At 34.8% G+C, this 19,830-nt stretch overlaps 1 protein-coding gene across 2 annotated transcripts; it reads right to left on the minus strand.

The window, feature by feature from the left end:
• Positions 1-983: 983 nt before the first annotated feature.
• LOC105628886 (uncharacterized) lies at positions 984-16,767 on the minus strand. 2 transcript variants are annotated; one of them, XM_012210367.4, is made up of 15 exons: positions 15,476-16,767; positions 14,112-14,683; positions 13,626-13,860; positions 12,105-12,385; positions 9,965-10,135; positions 9,009-9,779; positions 8,805-8,893; positions 6,763-6,825; positions 6,555-6,643; positions 5,155-5,811; positions 4,409-4,483; positions 4,049-4,119; positions 3,866-3,923; positions 2,278-2,545; positions 984-1,908 (listed from the first exon to the last, which is right to left on the minus strand). In XM_012210367.4, exons 2-15 carry the CDS (start codon positions 14,522-14,524, stop codon positions 1,235-1,237), a joined length of 3,915 nt encoding a protein of 1,304 aa, XP_012065757.1. In that variant the 5' UTR covers positions 14,525-14,683; positions 15,476-16,767; the 3' UTR covers positions 984-1,234. The 2 variants fall into 2 exon arrangements, with proteins under 2 accessions (XP_012065757.1, XP_012065758.1); XM_012210368.4 differs by lacking the exon at positions 15,476-16,767 and adding an exon at positions 15,315-15,453.
• Between the last annotated feature and the right edge of the window lie 3,063 nt (positions 16,768-19,830).

Genomic DNA, 19,830 nt, shown 5'->3' on the forward strand with positions numbered 1-19,830 from the left:
ATATCGTCAATATGAAGATTTAGAAGAACAATATATTCTGGATTTTGATGTTTGCAATTAAGAGTTGATTCAAGCTAGGATAAGACTTGAAAATTCATTAAGAGTGGGGGAGAGAGAGAGAGAGAGAGAGAGAGTGAGTGAGTGAGTGAGTGTATGAATGAAGTTGAAGGTGAATCATCAATACTTGAAAGTTAAACTGAATCTCAAAGTGAGAAAAGGATTTGATGTTGATGAAGAGGACCCAACTCAGGTTAATACAAGTTAGAAGTACAAAGGAAAGTTTAATGATTGAGCATTCGATCAGTTTGGTTCAAACTGAATTGAATTGGTATTGGGTTAAATAATTCAATTTTTTTAATAAAGAAAATCAAATTAACTGGAACTTTTTTATATAACCAAATCAAATTAATTTGTTTTGGTTCAGTTTTCAGTTGGGAGTTACTTTTGGTCAAATCAGTTAGACTTTTTTAGGATTTTTAGATTTTATATGATAAAATAAAAATTAATTAAAAAATGGTTCTTTCTATTAAAATATGAAATCAAACCAAAATTTTAAAAAACTGGACTCCAACCAGACTATTTGGTTTATTTCAGTATTATATTCCACCCAAAGTATCATTGACCTGAATCCAAATTGAGAAAAAACAGTTATAAATAGTATTATGAAAATAATAGGAAAATAGTGAGAAATGTATAGAGAGAATAAAGAGAAAATATTAGCATAATTTTTATTGATGAAAAGTCATATATATATATATATATATATAGAGGTATGTGAGAGAATAGACTCTTATACAAATTAGAAAGATAAAAGCTCTGGACCAACCTAACATCAATTTCTTTGGAGCAAAAGCTCTGGACGCATTTTGGAGGCATTCATTGACATTTGCCTGCCTTGTTTAGATTGAAATGGGATCGGAAACAGCTTGGTTCCGCATCAGAATTAGAGATTTAAGAGATTCTTATCACATTTAAAATAAAAATGAAAATAAAAATAAAAAGGCTCTATAAAAGTAAAATGTAATATGTTACAAACAGAGACTGTCTACATCAGAAACAAAATTTTCTTTACTTCTCTCTCTATAACTTGTACAGAGAAGTATAGCAAAAGAATGACCTATAATTACAAGTGCATATTTGCAAGGGGCATAAATTATATGTAAGCAGGTTGGTCCCAAGCAGCAGCACATAAATCTCATACATACTAATCCATGGAATTTACACTCTTCTCCCTTCAAAGAAGCATATTCAACTCTGAAAGGTCATCCATAGGGATTTCAAGGCCGTCCATCGGTAAATCAAGGCCCATCAAGTCATTTTCCGGCAGTCCATCTTCATCAAAGTTAAACAAATTACTCAAATCTTGATGGCTCCCAATATCATTGCCTATGCCCAGCTCTAAAGATAAATCCTGCAAGTCTGCAACTTCTGTTCCCCTGCTTTCTTTAGATAAATCTTGAGCATTGTTATAACCATAGGAATTCAGGCTCCCTTCTCTTTTTCTGTTGTTGCTTGTTTCTTTATACTTGTTACTAATTCCATCTCCTGAAGTTGATAGCTGAGCAGTTCTCTGCTTAGGCTTTGATTTCGTTTTCCGATCACCCTTCACACCAGGCTGCAATGCCCGGCCCGCTTTAGTAACGAGATTTTTGGCTAGTGCATCCTTGTCCCTTTCTCTCTCACTTCTCTTTCCCTTGGTTCCAGCCTGCAGTGAATTACCAAGAGATGGGGTGCCTCTGAAGGAAGCATTACCACCAACATCATCAAGCAGCAGCTCCTTTTTCTTCCCTCTATTCAATAATGGTCCAGTTTTGGCAAATTCACGTTCATGTGGGTAATTATGAGTTGCACCTCTGCCAGATTTATCATTTTGGAGATTGTGCTGTACTGCTCCGTAGGGGGACAAGCCTGCAAATTCAAAATACAAACCCAATCATTAGAGGAAGCTCAAGGAGTAAAGATTAAATAACTTGGGATTGTTAGCAACAAAACAATGGACAGGATTTCATGCAAGCAGCAGAAAATCAATTTATTAAAGCAAGCTTCAAGGTAGGTAAGCTGGTTAAAAATTCAATGACTAAGAAGGGAGTAACAAGCTTCCACTTTGTGCAAGCAGAAAACATCCTTCACCAGTTCCATATGAACATCCCTACCCAACAACTCTTCCACCATAACCAAACAGTACTTTCAAGAATGCCCACTCAAATAGAAGGGCAAATCATCATAAAATACAATTACATTTCCTGAAATCATTAATTATACAGATAGAAAGCAAACCTGAGGAACCAGGGTCGTTTTGAGAGTCAGGAATTCTGTGGTGCATATCTGATTTTACTGCTGAGCCAATGCAACTAGTTGATTCTGTCTGGTTTCTATGAAGAGGTGCAGCATAAATGACATCTCGGAGAGCAGGCTCACCAAAGCAACTTTTCCCTGTATCTTCAAATTTTCTGCATCTAGCAAGAGTCCTCTTCATAAAAGCCAGGGCAACTTGTTTTGAAACCTTAGGGACACCATACTTTGAAGCAAAACTTCCTCTAGTAGCCTGTCAATGTTAATCAAGACAATTTCAAATTGACAATATGCATCATAGTAAATTTCAGAATCTTAATGGATGGTTAGAAAAATTATGCAGAAGGTAATATTCAATCAGCTTAAAATAAATGAATAAATCTCCTACAAGGAATCAACAGGAAGCATGGGAGTCCTCCGTCAATACTGAAGGTACACCTGCTGTTCCTGTTCGGAAGCACAAGATTCCATGCCTCATTTAAGTAATGCCTTGGATGAGCAGATTACCAACTATGCTAAAGAAAATGTAAATTTAATGTCTTCCACTTGAAACATCAATTCTCCAAACGTCAAACACAAACACATGAAGAAGACAAAATTTTCAAACATTTAATAAAAATGGTACTCATACCATCCTTTTGCAAAGTAGGGACTGAAAGTCTCAGGGGTAGAGGAATCTATCCAATTATCTGAAGTTAACTCTGGTTTTAGGTTAACTTGTTGGAATGTTAGAAATGTACAGAAAGAACTTAGGGTGGATTAATGAGAAGGCAGTAGCATCCAATTACTTTGTTAAATGGTGGTGTTATTTCCAGATCATTTAATATTATGTCAGATCAAGGTTTTGTTATTTGACAAAAATACCCTTTAAGTCTCTTGAGTCAAAGTTTCCTTTTTCACTTCTTTATTATTTCCTTCCTAAAATAGTTTATTCTAACTCAAAATCAAATTCTCATAACAATGAACCCTTTTATTAATACAATTTTCAAATGTACACTTGATTTGTCAAGCTCAAATTGGAAGGGTCTGTCCAGTTTATTGTTCCTTGTGCAACTAGGGATTAGCTCACAACTGGAGAATTCTTGGAACTGTTATTGGGTTCGATCCCAATTGTTTGCTCCAAAACCAATGGCCACTTATTCTTTATGCAATGATGTGTGCCCTCACGAAGGAAAAAATCAATGACAAAAGAGGGCAGTGATTAGAATAAGGTGCATTAAGAGATATGTTAAAAATTTGACAATATGTTAACTTGCTTTTTCGCAGCTTCTAGAGATGCCCACTAAGGGACTCCTGCATTTAGTCCACAAACTTCTAGATAACTGTTGACAAGCATCTAAGCAATTAAGTCGTGCCTTCAGAATGCATTCTTGGAAGAACACAACATTGGAAAATGAAAAAGCATCTACAAGCAACTACAACTTCACAACTAGAAAATTTAAAGTAACACATTTTGAATAGAGAGTCATTATATAACTTTCTATCAAGAAAATGCAAGATAATATGCCTTCCAAATTTATGAGAAACAAACAACAGGTATAACAACCAGTAAGTAGATAAATGAATAATGTACCAGCAACTTTTTGTATGCCAACTCAACCAGCCTGTTCATTGCAAACTGCTCAAGGGCCCTGCAAATGAAACACAAGATACTGCAATTGAATAAAATTTTAAAGTACCCATTGAAATAACTGATTCATTCTGGAAAGACCAGGGTCCTAACAGCAGAAGATATTCAAAGTACTGAATAACTTACCCTTTTTCCGCTTCCTTGACTTTCTCCACTGCTTCAATCATTTTGTCCAAGTGTGTCTTCTTTTTACCAATCTACAGAAGTACAATCTTAATTATATAGTGAGAAATTATATATTTTTTATGTAAGAGTATGCGGAACATTCTCAAAACAATGTGTGTATCCGCGAGAGAATATTTTTTATATAAGAGTATGCTGAACATTCTCAAAACAATGTGTGTATCCGCGAGAGAGAGAGAGAGAGAGAACAACTTATTCAAAAAGTTTGCAAAACTGTTGACTTTTTGAATCGAGAAATTGTCAAAGAAAAATATTTTTGGGAGTTGGATTCGCTTGAGAAGTGCAAAACTAACAAAACTTAACCTGCAGATGAAGTCCCTTCTGTAGTTCAATGATATCTTGATTTATTGCTTCATCCTCCCCATCTGCTAGATCAGGCTAGAACAATGCGACCATAAAAGGGTCAAGCCCGCAGATAAAACAAATGAAAATGTTGCGAGTAAAGTATATTTATAAATGCAAATAAATAAAAACCAAAATAATTGGGTGAGAGGGGGGGCAGAGAAAGAAGATATCCATTCCATAACGTACTCTTCATGGAAAAAAAAAATTAAGAACTCATGGCTAAAATCGCATTATATTTTTCAAACAAAAACCTTTCCTACAATTACTCAGGCATGATAAAGTATTTTCAGAATTTACTAACTTGTGGTCTTCATTTATTTCATTTTATGGACAACATGATCATGTCCGCAATAGCAAGGCTATTTTGAGACTTAAGGAGTAAATAGCAACCTAAGTAAGCCCCTCCTGTTGGATGTGGTTTATTTGGATGGAGAAAAAGTAGGAAGCACCAAGGTAGAACAGTCTACACAACCTGTAGATAATTTTCCTCAAGACACCTTGGCTATTGATTCTCCAAATTCTAACACAGTTTCTTCTATTGATCTTATAGATGTATCGAATTACACTGTAAATTTTGCTTCTTATAGATGTAATGGTGAAACTTTCATGTACTCCAGACACCAGTTCATCACCCTTTTAAATACAATAGCACCGATGAAAAAAGAACAAGACATATGAACAAATGAATGAAAAATATAAGTTACCACTGATTCTGGATACAGGCCAATACTCTGAAGTTCCACCAAGAGTTTCTCCTCCAAACATGTCTGCTCATATTGACAATCCAAGGCAGATACACCAAAAGCATTCACTTGTACTAGCTTCCCATCATTATTTCCTGAATGCCCAGTGAACATTCCAATCTTCGAGTTGACAAATTCCTGACCTCCTTGAAAAAAATTATCATTGTACAATTGATTGTGAGAACCAGGAGCGCTATTAATAGCAGCATTTCCATTGCAAGAAAAAACATCAACCAGAGATTGCTTCCGAGTTTGAAAACCCAAAATGGAGTCATAATCAAAATCAATCACATCCTTGTTCCTAGGCTCAAAATCAATAGGTAGAGAACTAGCACCAGGTGACCTATCTCTATTATTTTGAGAAAGGATATTTATCCCTTCACAATTATCTTCAAATTCTTCAGATTCATCTTCCACAATCAGTGCAGACAATACTCTTTGGTACAGTGGAGTAATTTGATTTCTTCTTTCCAAGTTTCCAAATGATGCACCATTGTCCAGACCTTGATCTGCCAAATTTACAGTTGTCAGTCCCTTTGGCCAAATGTGGTCCTGGAAGCTTTTTTCGCTTTCTTCAGAAATAAGTTGAGAGTGAAAATCTTCTATATTCAGATTACCCTGAGAAAAAACAACAACAGTAGTGTCACATAGCAAGCAAAAACCAAAGGCAGAGTAAAATACTTCTTTTGCAGTAAGAATTTCTATGTTGATCTTGGAAGGCCAATTTAAACCATATATTAAATTGCTGCACTTCAATTAAGCTACAGAAATAAATTGTAACAAATAGGATGTAATGGTGTTCATATTAGCAAGACTACAATGAAAATTTGGAGCAGTAAGACGACAAAATGTTTATGACTATTGTGCTTCTATTCAATCAAGAAATGGGTTTATTGTCCACTTTTTATATTATAGATTACTATTCTTCAGCTATCTATTTATCAAAAAAAGGAAAAAAAATGGAGATTACGGAAATTCTCGGGAAACTTAGATTACCAAAGTATTATTGGCATACCGAATTATAATGTTTTTGCTTAATGGTCTAATAATCCTTAAACCCTTGTGCGAGTTATTAATATTAGCAAAAACAATTAATTTGTAATGATTGAGAAGTAAACATTTCAGCAATTAAATACAATAATATTATTGCAGTTATTTTATTTTATTTACTCTCTCTCTCTCTCTCTCTCTCTCTCAATATATTTCAAGGAAAGAGAGAGAGAGAGAGAGAGAAAAGAAAACAAATTGACTTTTTTTTTTCCTCCACACAAAGGTTTGGATTTTTGACAAAATTAGGTGAAAAAAAATTACACAGCTGAAAGAATGATTAAACCGTATATCCAGATTTAGATTGTAGCAACCTGGTGCTTCAAGTAGGATATATCCTCTAAGCAGACAGCAGCAAAAACTGGTTCTATTTTCTTCCAAAATGAACTGGAACAGGAAAAATCTACAAAAGCAATGGATTAATGAGTCTGCGGTCTGTTCATAGTACTTGAAAAGAAATACTTTTTTTTTTTTTTTTGGGGGGGGGGGGGGGGGGGGCATGATTTGATTATAGGTGCTTACAGCTAGCATTGCAAGCGAAATTTGCAGCTTCCAAAAGTTCCTCTTGATCATCATCGGACTCACCTGGTACATCAAACACATAAGGTATCTTTTGCACCTGCCTCTCATTTCAGCAAGGAAGATTACATGCTTGACAAATTGTAGGTATTATAGATAGATCTTAATATGAAAAGTAACACATGTATCAGAAAAATTTCTAGGAACGTTCACCAAGGAAACAAAAACCATTCCCAAATTTGGTAGCTAAGAGATGTAGGAAGCAATAACAAATCAACCAGATACTGTTTTTCCATTACTCTGGAGCAACAAAACTAAGGTTCTGCTCAATCAAACCAGTACTAAGCTAAAGGTATTTTAATCAAGTTGTTCAGTCCTTCCCGAATCCAGACGATTTAAGATAAGATAAAAAATTTATTTCGTTCTCCTCCATTTTCCTGAGCAACCACTCAAGGTTGGAGAATCTAAGAGTATATTTATTTTCACTTGGTCTCTCTGAAGCATAATGAACCTTCATGTGCCACTATCAAAACACAGGGCACCAAGCAGTTTCACATTTATTAGATTTTGCTATCAAATTTCATTAGTAACAGGTGCACTGTTAACCATTAAGCCTGCTAGTTTAAGAGTGCAACAAAACTAGATATTATTGATAGAATGGTAATGAAGTTTTTCACTAGACAACAATAAAGTTCACGAAGTAATTTTACATGATCTACTGAAAAGCTAATACATTCAGTATATAGAGTTTTTCATGTTTCACCTAATAGTTGCAGCCTCACTATTTATAATCAATAAAAACTATTTCAGCATAAATATTTAAATAGATGACATAAACTAATTAATAAATTATTAATTATGTTGTTTATCAATTTAATTTATATTCACAATTTTTCTGTTATGACATTGGGAGAACCGTACCTCAACAGCTAGCTGTTGAGGTTGGAGAGCTGAAGTTCATATAAATCTCAGGTTGAAATGTCATACTTCCAATGCAGGATTCAAATATTAATTGCAATCCTACCCATTCGGTTAAAATTAAACTCGCCATTTTCTGAAATTGAGGAGAGATTAATGTAATATGGTTGAGTTTGGCAATGCCGGAAAAAAAATGATAGGTATAATAGGCTATTTTTCATCTCACTTTTGACCAAAAGGTAGGATTGCAACTAATATAAGAAATTAGGGTTAAATAGTCTTTTTCTTCTTTTTTTTTCCCCTTTTGTCAGGTTGGGTATAATTGCATTTCTTTTCAAAAGCTTTTGCAGTCATTGGGCTGAAATTTCAATTATGATCAATGTTTGAATTTGTAGTAAACTCTAATATCCATGCTAATCAGGGGCGATGCCACACTGTGTGAAGTGGGGTCAATTGACCCAACTAAATTTTTTAAAAAATATTTATAAAATAGGATTAAATTGGTAAAAAAATTTATATCAAGTGAAAAATTTTAGAGTTTTAATCTAATTGACCCCACTAAAAATCAAATTAAATATAATGACCCCACTAGAAAATATTTCTAGCTCCTCTTCGCCACTGATTCTAATCATAGTGTAATTAGGAAAGCATATGCCAAGACCGCTAAATTGCTAATACTAGATATGTTTTTATTCAGGAAGAATCACATCACATCCAAAGTGGCATATTTAAGTGTCTCAACATGAATTCATTGGAAGTGTTAAATTATTAATAATTTTTTAGCATTTTAAAAATTAAAAATAAAGATAGGAAAGAAAGCTCCTTAATTGTGCAACTTCATATGCTGATTGAAGTTCTTGCGAATAAACTATATGCTCTGTGAATACTATGGAGGTGTGGCATATGCTATCCCAAGTATAGCATAAATGCACTAATATTTTATGGGCTACAAGTATAGTTGACACAAACTAGAGCATTATAATTGAAAGCCAGGGCAAAGATTTGGATTTTTATAGTTATGAGCCTTGTTTTAATTAATAGTTTATACATATATATATATATATATATGTATTCACTGAAAAGTACCCCCAAAATATATTACCACATTAAGCTACTTTAGTTCATACCTGTGAGAACTGGGGAAGCACTGGTTGTTTGCCCACGAGCAAAGGTCTTGCGATCTGATATTTTTTTAAGAGGGGGACGGCCTGACTTACTGAACTAGGAAACACATTAAACTATAATCAAATAATAATAATGACGATATCATAATTAGAACAAAGCATGAAAAAGTAGAGCTTGCTCCTCTTGTCGAAGGAAATATTCACCACCTTCCAATCTTATCTGATACAGGCTTCGCACTTCTAACTGGTTTCGCCGATGCTAGAGTCTCCAACTTCTCTCTCATTGGTGAAATGCTAGTCCTAGAAGATGATGCACCTCTACCAGTCCTTCCTTGTCTTCGCAAGCCATCACTGATGTCTTCCTTATTAAGTATCTTATTCTTCTTCATAAGCACTGCAGAAGGACCAGCACTTTGGTTTTGGGATCTTTCCTCAACTCCACCACCACCTGTTCCCTTCTCCTTTGGTCTACCCTCGTGACTTCCACCAGCACCAGATTCTTCACTTTCAGATAATCTGGCTGGAGATGAAACACTTTCATGTTTCACTCGAACTAGCTGATTTCCTATAGTCACATCCTTGGCCAGAGGTGACCCATTACTCCCTGAAGAAATTAATCGAGTGGCGAAATCAGAATTATGTCCACCTTCTGATTGCAATTCATCATGATTTGAGACAGGAGACACAACATTTGCTCTTCTAGTACGAGAAATTTTCTGCGGTCTTTGACCAACCCATTGAGCCATTGGAGGTGAAGATGATCCAGCAGTCATCGTGCGCTTCCGATTATTAGGCCCACTGATTGAGTTGACTTTACTTATGATAGAAGTCTGTTCCCATCCATCAGGAGTTCCAGACGTGCGAGAAAAATTAGATGAGGTTGCTGCCATTACAGAGCCAGTTCGATGTGCTCTGGAAGCTTTTCCCTTCATCACTGGACTTGGACCAACTATATGATTGTCTTCAAGAATATTTAACCTAATAAGCATGGTTATCAATGCATTAAAATCAGAAAAAAAAAGAAAGTTGCAGCAAATTATTAAATATCAAACAATTCTGGTGGGGATATTAACACTTCTATAACATGTCCTATATAAGTATGTTAGGCCCTAAAAAATAGTAACTGATCTATAAGAATAAAATTCAATATAATTACTACATACTTATTATTTGTTTTTGCTATAAGTCGCTCCTTATTAACGCTGTCTGCAAAATCCCTTGTCAAAGAAACTTTTTCATGTTCATTCTTGGAAATGGACCGTAGATTTGAACTGGCTGATGACAAACTTCCATCTAATTTATTAGTGCCACTAGTACCACCAAAAGATCCTGTGCTGCAAGACAGATGATCATTCATCAGCATATTAAGCATCAATTATTGCAGATAAAAGACTATGTAAACAACAGTTAAATTCTTGTCTCTTGATAGCAAAGCAACCACAGTAAAATCAACTACATGCAGGAATATAGTCAAAGAAGTGGAAGTTTTAGAAATGCAAGACACAAGCTCAACATCACATTCCCATTAGGGCATCAATTTCATGTAAAATCACCCTGCTTCTTCCCTTACGGAGCGCTATTTCCATCCGATGTGGGACATGAATATTCTCCCTCACCCATTAGTACAACACCCTTGTCACAGCAGCTTCATACCCATAGAGGAGACAGGACTACCTCAGATTCGATATCGCTTATGGGAAACCCCATTGGATGATTAAGAGAGTTGACTTTGATACCAGTTGCCACAGGATAAAATCTTCGACAGGATAAAAGGCTAACCCATTGGCTGAGAGTAGCTTCCTTCTTTATATGTCCAAGACCACCCATATTCTCATCAGAAGTGGGGTTTGTATAACACTAGGCAGGGTGCCTAGATACAAGCCTTAGGGGCTTGAAGGATAACCCTTCTTTACTATTTTACTTTTTTTTAGGGGGTGCGCACAGGTCAAGTCAGTGGGTTGAAGGTCATAAGCTTAACCAAACCAAGATTGTCGGGTTGATATGACAAACTGAAATTTGAAATGCCTAAACTGATAGATTCAGATTTTTATGTTCTCATAAAATTTTGGGTTCCAAAACTATTAACCCAAATTTCAAGCTTTCAACAATCATGTCAAGAAATAATAAGAGAAGAAGATAACACATGTTCTTAATCAATTGCAAAATACACCCAAAATGGATATCAAAATGTATGTGCGTGTAGAGAGAGAATGAAACTTGATTGCATAGAGGGGTAGAAAGACATATTATATACGTTAGTGTGCTTGTGCTCTTTCCAGAACTGTGAATCTGATTATAACCTTCATTACTTTCAAATGGTGTGGATCCCTTCAAAACTTGACCATCATGATCATACATATTAATAAAAGACTTCTACCTTTCAACTGGGAATTATGAAATTCTGTATTTTTGGATAGTACACCCAATTTCAACAATTATTTCTCACGTGTTATTTCAACTCTTAACAATTCAGCAGTTAGAAAGAAACTTAGCAAGGTCGAAAAGGAATTATTTTCCAAAAGGAAAAGGTGGAGGCATAACCTTATAAAGAGTGCTCCAATCTTGGAGTCCATTTAATGTTTCTCTTGCCCACATCTAGCTCAGTAGTGGAACCATTGGAGAAAAACCAAAAAAGATTAGTTTGGGGCAATGCAGGGAAAGAGATTAAACTTCAGAGCCCATCCCTTATATCTCTTTTACCTCCTAAAAAGTAATCTTAAGCTTTAGAGGGCTAAAATGAAAGAAAACAGTATGAGATTAATATTTTGAGTCAAAATTTTATTCTCTGAAAGTCCTTGCTCAATTTAAACTAAAAATTTCACATCCAGACTCCAGATATTACCTTACATCAAAACATAAATAAACAATTGTTACAAATTACAAGACTGACTTGGTCCTAAGCCCAATACAAATTTCAACTTCACTCAACAAAAATACAACAGGAAATCGCCAAAAAATAGAAAAATTGATCTCTAGCAAACTAGTCTTCTAAACCCTCTCTCCCATGTCAGTCTTTGACCTAAAAATTTTCAAAGTCTTAGAACATAAAAAAGCACCTTCAGTACATGATTCACACATCCAATCCATTATATTTGGGAATTATAGTTTTTCTTTTCGCATCTACCAGGCCCAAAGAAGCATTATTCCTTCTCAAACAATAGCTTGATTTGTTATTCAATTTACCAAGAATTAGGGATATATCATTATTTGAAAATGTCGTACCACTTGGCAATCATTGTCAAGTCGCAAATAAAAAATGTTCTAATCTAGTGAAAAATGGCATGTAACCAATAAAGAAAATACCTGAAGCTCTGGACATCATATGACTGCAAACCGGGTTCATTGTTAAACTTATGATGCATGTTTCGTTTAACGTCTCCATCACTATCAGTGGATCTGGCAAAAACAGAGCCAACAGAACGCTTCCTTTTCATCTTTCTGTCCCACCCTTCCCCTCCTGGAGGCATTCTCCGAACCTTTTCTTCTGGTAGATGATTCGAACCTTCACCGCCATCCCTGAGTGTATCTCTATCTTTCCCCATAACTAATGGCTGCCTTGGAAGGGTATTGCTCCGAACATCAGCCTACATATTTCAGAAAAGAAAATGATGAAAGGAACATAACTAAACCAGTCAGTAAATTAAAAGTGAAACCTTCACTAAACAGTTTCCATGAAATGGACAAATATTTAAGTAATGCCCGCACTTTTATGTCTTGACACAATTGAAAATATCGATTGAATTTTACAGATAGGTTGAAAGTAATGTAATTAGTTTCTATTGTTTCAGGCAAAGCAATAGGCTACTATGTCTCAACAAAATTGCAGTGTAAATGATATATTCAATATAGTATGAGTATTTGAGGTGTAAGGAAGATAACAGTTGAAGCATTATGGAAGCACATGTATGTCTACAGAAAAGTGAAGTCACCCATTTTATACAATATGTTTCTAATACAAAAGTGTCATGGTTACCACATAGCAATATTTTGATAGTTTTGATTAGGAATCCAAAGAACTAGTTTTATTTGGTACTGAGCCAATATAAATATGTCAAGTCAACGTGTGCCCAGAAAACAGAGTTCTCAGAAAAGATAAACACTGACAGGACAAAATCAACGAGCTACCATCGCAATTCAATAAGACCAAAACAAAATTGAGCCAGATCAGTGGTTTACAAACATAACCACCAAATTTCCCACAAGGAAAAAAAAAGACTTAAGTAAAAAACCCAAACATTTTCAAAAAAATTGCAATTATATCTACACATCCAAAAATAGACTATTCTACCTTAATTTTGAAAATTAATTGCAATTGTACCCATTTGATCAAAATTACGCCCATCAATTCTTGCAATTAATGTAGGATTAGGATAGAGTTGAGTTTGCAGATGAGTACCCAGAAAAAAAATTAAATGTATAATAGCTTATCTTCATTTTAATTTTGAAAAATTGGGTATAATTGCAACTAATTTTTAAGATTAGGATAAAATAGAATGTTTTGATAGGTTTAAATATAATAGCAATTTTTTTGAAGAATTTGAGTTTTTTCAGTCATTAATCCAAAAAAAAAAAAAGGCACAAAATCTTTGTTTCATAACATAAAAAAGTGAAATGAAAAAAAGAAGTTAAGGTATACAGTAAATTGCAACATAATTTTAAACAAATAATTTTATCCTAACCTTTGTTGCTCAAATAATTTTAAACAAAATTTTTTAACTTGAACACGCTAAATTAACATTCAAGGATGTATAGTGCAACATAAACAATTTAGTATTATTTGACAAATACAAAAGGCAAAATTTGAGAAGTTTTTCATGTACAAACCCGTAATTCTGCTACTGAAGTGCGAACCCGCTTATTCAAAACTATATTCTTAGCACGGTCATGAGTTCCAAGATCAGAAGCATTTCGATGAATCTGAATTCCCATCTTCATAAAGTTCGACCCACCTGATCTTTCACTCATCAATATCTCATTTCGATGTTGCTTTTTAAAACTCAATGCTTCAGAGTACTTGTTCAATTTTAATAAGGATTCACTCAACCTTTTTATTCGAACCCTGACAGAAAAGAATTTGTATCTTCAGAAGAATAACGTTACAATGACAAGTAATTACCAATTAAATTTATAGAAACCATAACAATATTTGTGCCACCACACACAGAAAAAATGATAGACCAAAAAAGTTTAGACTTCAATTGAACGGAAAGTTAGAAAAGAATTCTGGTATCTAAAAAAATATGCCACTGTTACAGTTAACCTTTGAAAATTTCACTAGCCAGCAGTTATTGCAGAAGAATTCAACAATACCTGGCCTTCAAACTGGCATCTAATACACTTGACTTGAAGCGCTTCAGTTCCTCTGTAGCCACTGAAGGAGGAGGCTTTGAGTGAGAACCTCCAAAAGAATTATCTTCCGTTGTGTTCCCAAGAGATGTTCCTAGAACCCTCCTTAACTCGCCTGGCCTATATTTTTGATCCCCCATTGTAATAGGATCCAGCAACAGATCATGAGTAAGTGAGGACACCTCAGATGAAACACTACCCCGAAACACACTAGCTCCAGAAACAAGGACACGGTTCTCACTGCCTTCCCGGAAGCTGCTAGACCTATCCAGAGTCGCACTGGTATAGTTCCCCCTCTGCCCATTTGGATAGCTCCCAGTAAAACCTAATTCCTCAGTACTAACTGAATTGGATTCAAATCTCACATTTCCAGCCATTTATTCAAAACCAAACTAAATCAAGTCATCAATCTTAATGATTTTGTTCTGAACAGCTTGTTTCAGTGTGTCCAGTAATTATCTCCAAAGCAGCATCTTGAAATGTCAAGAACTTGAAAATATTAAATAACCACCAATATTTCAACACAGTAACCATATCTGCAACGACCATAAGCTTTAATTAGTTTATGCTGTTGGTTATCAACAACGTTTCCTTCAGTCATATAGTAAAGTCCACAAAAGTAAATGAATACAGGAATATGGAAGTTCAATAAAACTAGAAAACACAGTAGCAGCTGGGAAGAGAGAGCAGAGAGAGTCTGTCTTCTAGTTACTAGAGTACTAAAGAAACAAAAGAGAGTCAGAAGCAGAAAACAGTAATTCCGCGTCTCTTTTGGATTTCCGAAAATGAAAAGGTTGGTCTCAACTAAGGCAGAACTTACATCTTCCGCAGTTAACTAAAGTTTCCTTTTCCACACTAATAAATCAAGCTCAAAGAATAAAACTTTCAAATTTTAAGCTTATTTTCCTTTCCTCCAATTACTCGGCAGTCAAACGAAGCTTAACGGTCAAGGCATTGCCACAGCAACCAACATAGAGAAATTACGCATAGAAACCTCTCCACAAGCAATGCCCAACTAATGATTGAACCTCTAAAAAGCATTTAAGCGAGTAAAACACTAAAATTCAATGAAATTCAGAAAAATAATAATAAAATAGAAATCAAATTACTCGAAACCCAATTCGTGCAAATAACTAAGAACTTCAGAACGAATATTATGCAACTTACAGAGACTTTAGAAACCTAATTCGAGCAAAAATTTAGGGTTTTTTGCGTTACAGAGGAAGAGCAGAAAACAGAAACCCTTATTGGAACCAAAAATTTCCACAAAAGACGAAAAGTTCAGACATCACATAGCCCAAAATAACCGAAACAGAACCGAAACGTACCGGCATTGAACCATCGGATTACGTAGTAGAAGATCGAATTCTACAGAGAAATTAAAAAAAGGAAATTTTTTTTTAAGAGAGAGAACGTAGAAAATTACTGTTAGAGAGAGTATGTGTATTCGGGTCCCACAAAAAGTTTAGGGAATGGGTGAGGTTGAGAGAAGGAGGACAGTGGCACCAAAATCAGGGCCCTAAATCAGGTTTCTTTCATTTTTATCAGGTTTTGATTTTTGGGTCCCGCTGATTTTGGAAGAGAGATAGGACTTGCTGTATCCGTAGGAAGTGTATATTATCCGGAAGGCAGCATTTGGTTCGGTTAACCGAAAATCCAATTGCACATATCCAAATTCGGTAAATTATGGGTTGGTATTTAAATATAGTTTAAATTATAAAAATATTTCTGCGTTGCAAATCATTCCAAAATGATTTTTATAACCCGGTACTTTTATTTTAAAATTTAGATATATTAATATCCTAATTCAAAAATCACCGTGAGAAGACTAAATAGATATTTAATGTGGACCCACAATTTTAGTTTGGGTTAGCTTAACCTAAGTTAAGCCAAAACTAATTGTACTCCACGAGACAATATCTCTTTCAGGCATTTTATCAAACATGTTCTGTAAAACGCCAACTTATCCATCTCTTGCAAAACCGGCCAAAATAACGTTTCAAGTAACATCATAATTATTTGGACTCTCATCAAAAACCCCTTTTGAACTCTCAATACAACAACAAAGCAGAATATATAAATAAATCAAAGCATTCCTAACATAAACATCCTCACAAAACCCAAACTTCACCGCATGACCATGCACCTGAACCCCCCTTCGTTAAAAACTAAACCCTTTTCCAGAGGCTTGCAAAAGAAAAAATGAAATTATAATTATTGGGTTTTACACGATTTCTCAATATAGATGAGTAAAAGACAACAGCCTTAAATGGCTATTCGCTCTTTGTAAAGCACCGGATCATGTTACTGTAAGCGAAAACAATTGAAATTGAGAGTGTTTGATAAATTGAGAAAGATAGTCAAATGGGCTAATGGAGTGAGAGTAAAGAAGCTGAGGAGATGACCCATGCGAGACGAATTGCAGGCAAGACCAGAGATGATGATGTGTTTGCGTGGTGTGAGAGATTGATGTGTAATAATTAGACAAAAAAAGAGAAAAGAGAGCGAAATGAAGCAATTGAGAATTGTGGATTTGAAATAGTCGTCGAGAAGAAAAGGAGAGGTCCTGATTTATTAGCAGACATAGAAGACAATAATTTGAAATGGGTATTTGAGATTTTGAAAGTTCATTGACCTTTGCTATGAGCTCGCTCATGCCTTTTTATCGTCCCATGTCAAATTCTAACAAAACGGTGAGTTTTTATTTCCTTGGGTTAATTTAATCCAAGATAAAGTAGTGGGTCTCATATTAAATATCAGTTTAGTCCTTTTTATTATCTGATTTTTAAATTGGGATGCTAATATATTTAAATTTCTAAACGAGGGTGTCCGGAGTACAAAGGTCATTTTGGGGTGATCTCTCAACAACTTGCATAGTTGATGATCTTTTTGTAGTTTAAGCCATTTAAATAATTCGATTTATTTCATTTTCTAATGATAAAATCAAACTGAATCTTATATATTTATATAGAAAAATAAATTTAACTATGTTTTCATTTATTTTTTAAATATCAGTACATTAGTTTATCGCTAATTTGTCTTTAAATTATTTTTAAAATTTTAATTTATTTCAATCAATTCAAGTGATATAGATAACTGTTAATGTGATGGTCCTTGCATTTGTAAATTGAATAGTATAAACATAGTTACTAGAGAGACAAATTTTCTTTTAAACTGTATAGATAAGATTGAAGATAAGAATGTTAAAAAACATTATTTGTTAAAATTAAAAGATTGATATTACATAAAAAGAGAAACAATATGAGCCATACGAGTTAAAAGAAATATTTAATAGGTTCAATAGTTATAAAGAGAAACTTTCCCCTTCTTTGACCGACCTACAAGGAGAAATTAAAACAGTTAAAAAAGAAATAGAAGAACTAAAATAAGAGCAAAATAAAATTAAACAAGATATTATTCAGTTACAAGTTAATAACATTATAGATGTACAGGCAGAGCCCTCAGAAAATAGAAAGATTAATAATTTAGCTGAAACATTATCGTGTGATAAGTTTATTAATGTAATATCTAAAGTGAGCTTCAAAAGTGAACAGTTTTAGTTAAATAATAGTTAATAATGATTTTTTTCATTTAACTATGACTGCATTAGTTGACTCTGATGCAAATCAGAATTGTTTACAAGAAGGACTAATTCCAATTGTATATTATGAAAAAAAACTAAAGAAATATTATTCACAGCTAATGGCAGTAAGTTAATAGTAGCATATAAGTTAACAAAAGCAAAAATATGTAGTGATGGTTTTTGTCTTAGAACACCATTTATTTTAGTTAAAAATCTTACTACAGGAGTCATACTAAGAACACCCTTTTTAGCTACTATTTATCCGTTTAGAGTAGATAATGAAGGATTAAAAAATAAATATATTAAATAATCAAATATTTTTTAAGTTTGTGCAACCACTTAAATAAAAGGATTTAAGTGTTATATAAGATATTTCTGTATGTAAAGAGATAAATCTTATTGAACAAAAAGAGAAGCATATTAGTTATTTGAAATAAGAAATTAATAATATTATGATTAAACATCAATTACAACAAACTCACATACAACATATAGTTCATATAGTTTAAAGTATGTTCAAATATTCTGAATGTCTTTTGGTCTAGAAAGCAACATATAGTTCATTTACCTTATATAAAAGATTTTGATGAGAAAAATATTCCAACAAGGTCTAGAGCTATTCATATAAATAAACAATTACAAGAATATTGTTACAATGCATTCTCATAGGGGAATTTCAAATTTTGGTGTAAAGAGGAGACTACTGCTTTAGCCTTGTGAATCCACAGCCTTCCTAGGAGGAGATTAAAGCAAGTCGAGACGTCCACCACCCAAAAGGGGATAATCATGATTGTGGGCCCGATTGTGACCTCTAGATCAGTCACGCCTGATACTACACGCCTGGTGTTGTCATATGCCCTCACTATTTGATTAGATGGTATAAAGTCTTCAGCAATTAGGCCCAAGCAACTAGCCACTTTTAGAGGGCAAACGTTTAGACTCGTTATCTACCAAAACCCTAAGTACTGTGTTACCCCTTGCCTAGACTGTGATGTATAAAGCATGATCGTGGTCTCCTCTAGCAGGGATCTCATGGTCACAGAAATAGAGAGCCAATGCTAAGGGGTTCCTTGTGATGGATGCCACCAACGCCTCTGGGGTTATATCAGCAATGGTCTGGCATTGATCCATAACTTTTACCAGAGCTTGGCGATGCATGAAGGAGGACTGGATTAACCCCCACATAGAGATTTTAGCCTTGGTCTTCTTCAGCTGCTCCAAGATTAGCTTTTTAGGTTGGGGTCCAAAGCTAGAACTGGGCATATCTTTGGCTAGGGTGGTTGGGTTGGGTAGAGCTTCTGGAGGAGGAGATGGATATTGTCTACTGCTCTGGTTAATGGAGTTGATTTTCTCAAGTACGTCATTCAAGTCTACAACGCAGCATGTGTTGTCTAGAATGGGGTGGATCAGTGAGACCAAGTTAGAATTTGGCTCTTGATGAATCATATGAATGTTATTCTGGTGATGAGGGAGAGGGTTTGTGTTTATGTTCGGTTGGTGTCGAATGGGAAGTATTTGGCAGCTTTCTACCAAGTCCTGGATCTTATGCTTTAAAATTTTTGCACTCATCAATCTTGTGTCCAGGCCCTTGATGTAAAGAGTAGAAGGAGTTGAGGTTGAAGTTCTTTGGAATCAAGTTAGGTAGGGGTCTTGGTTCCAAGGGCTGTGTCAACTTATCATCCATAGCCTTTTCAAAAATGAAAGAAAGAGGAACCCCTAAGTTTGTAAAGTTGTGCCTATCTGTTCGAGCAACTGGTCTTGGTGGTGGAGGAGGAGGAAGCTGTCTTTGGCCAATCAGATTGTTAACCTCACTACTTTTCTGAGGGATGGGAGGAACTGCATGATAGCTGGTTTGAGGCTTCTTATATCTGGAGGAAGAAGCTTGATCCTCTTTCATCTGGCCTGATTGGATTAGGTCCTCGATCTTTGAGGCAGTAGCAATGAGGGCTCAAAAGTCTAGGAGGTACTACATCCTTAAGTGACTCCAGTAGCAGGGGAGTAGATTCTTGACAAATGATGCCAATTTGTTCATGCTCGGAGGAACGATTGAGCATTTGGGCAGCTTTGCCTCTCCACCTCGTAAAGAACGAGGTGAAGGAT

Source organism: Jatropha curcas, chromosome 6, assembly GCF_041381405.1.
Source record: "Jatropha curcas cultivar XTBG-Jc1 chromosome 6, XTBG_Jcur_1.0, whole genome shotgun sequence".
NCBI lineage: Eukaryota > Viridiplantae > Streptophyta > Magnoliopsida > Malpighiales > Euphorbiaceae > Jatropha > Jatropha curcas.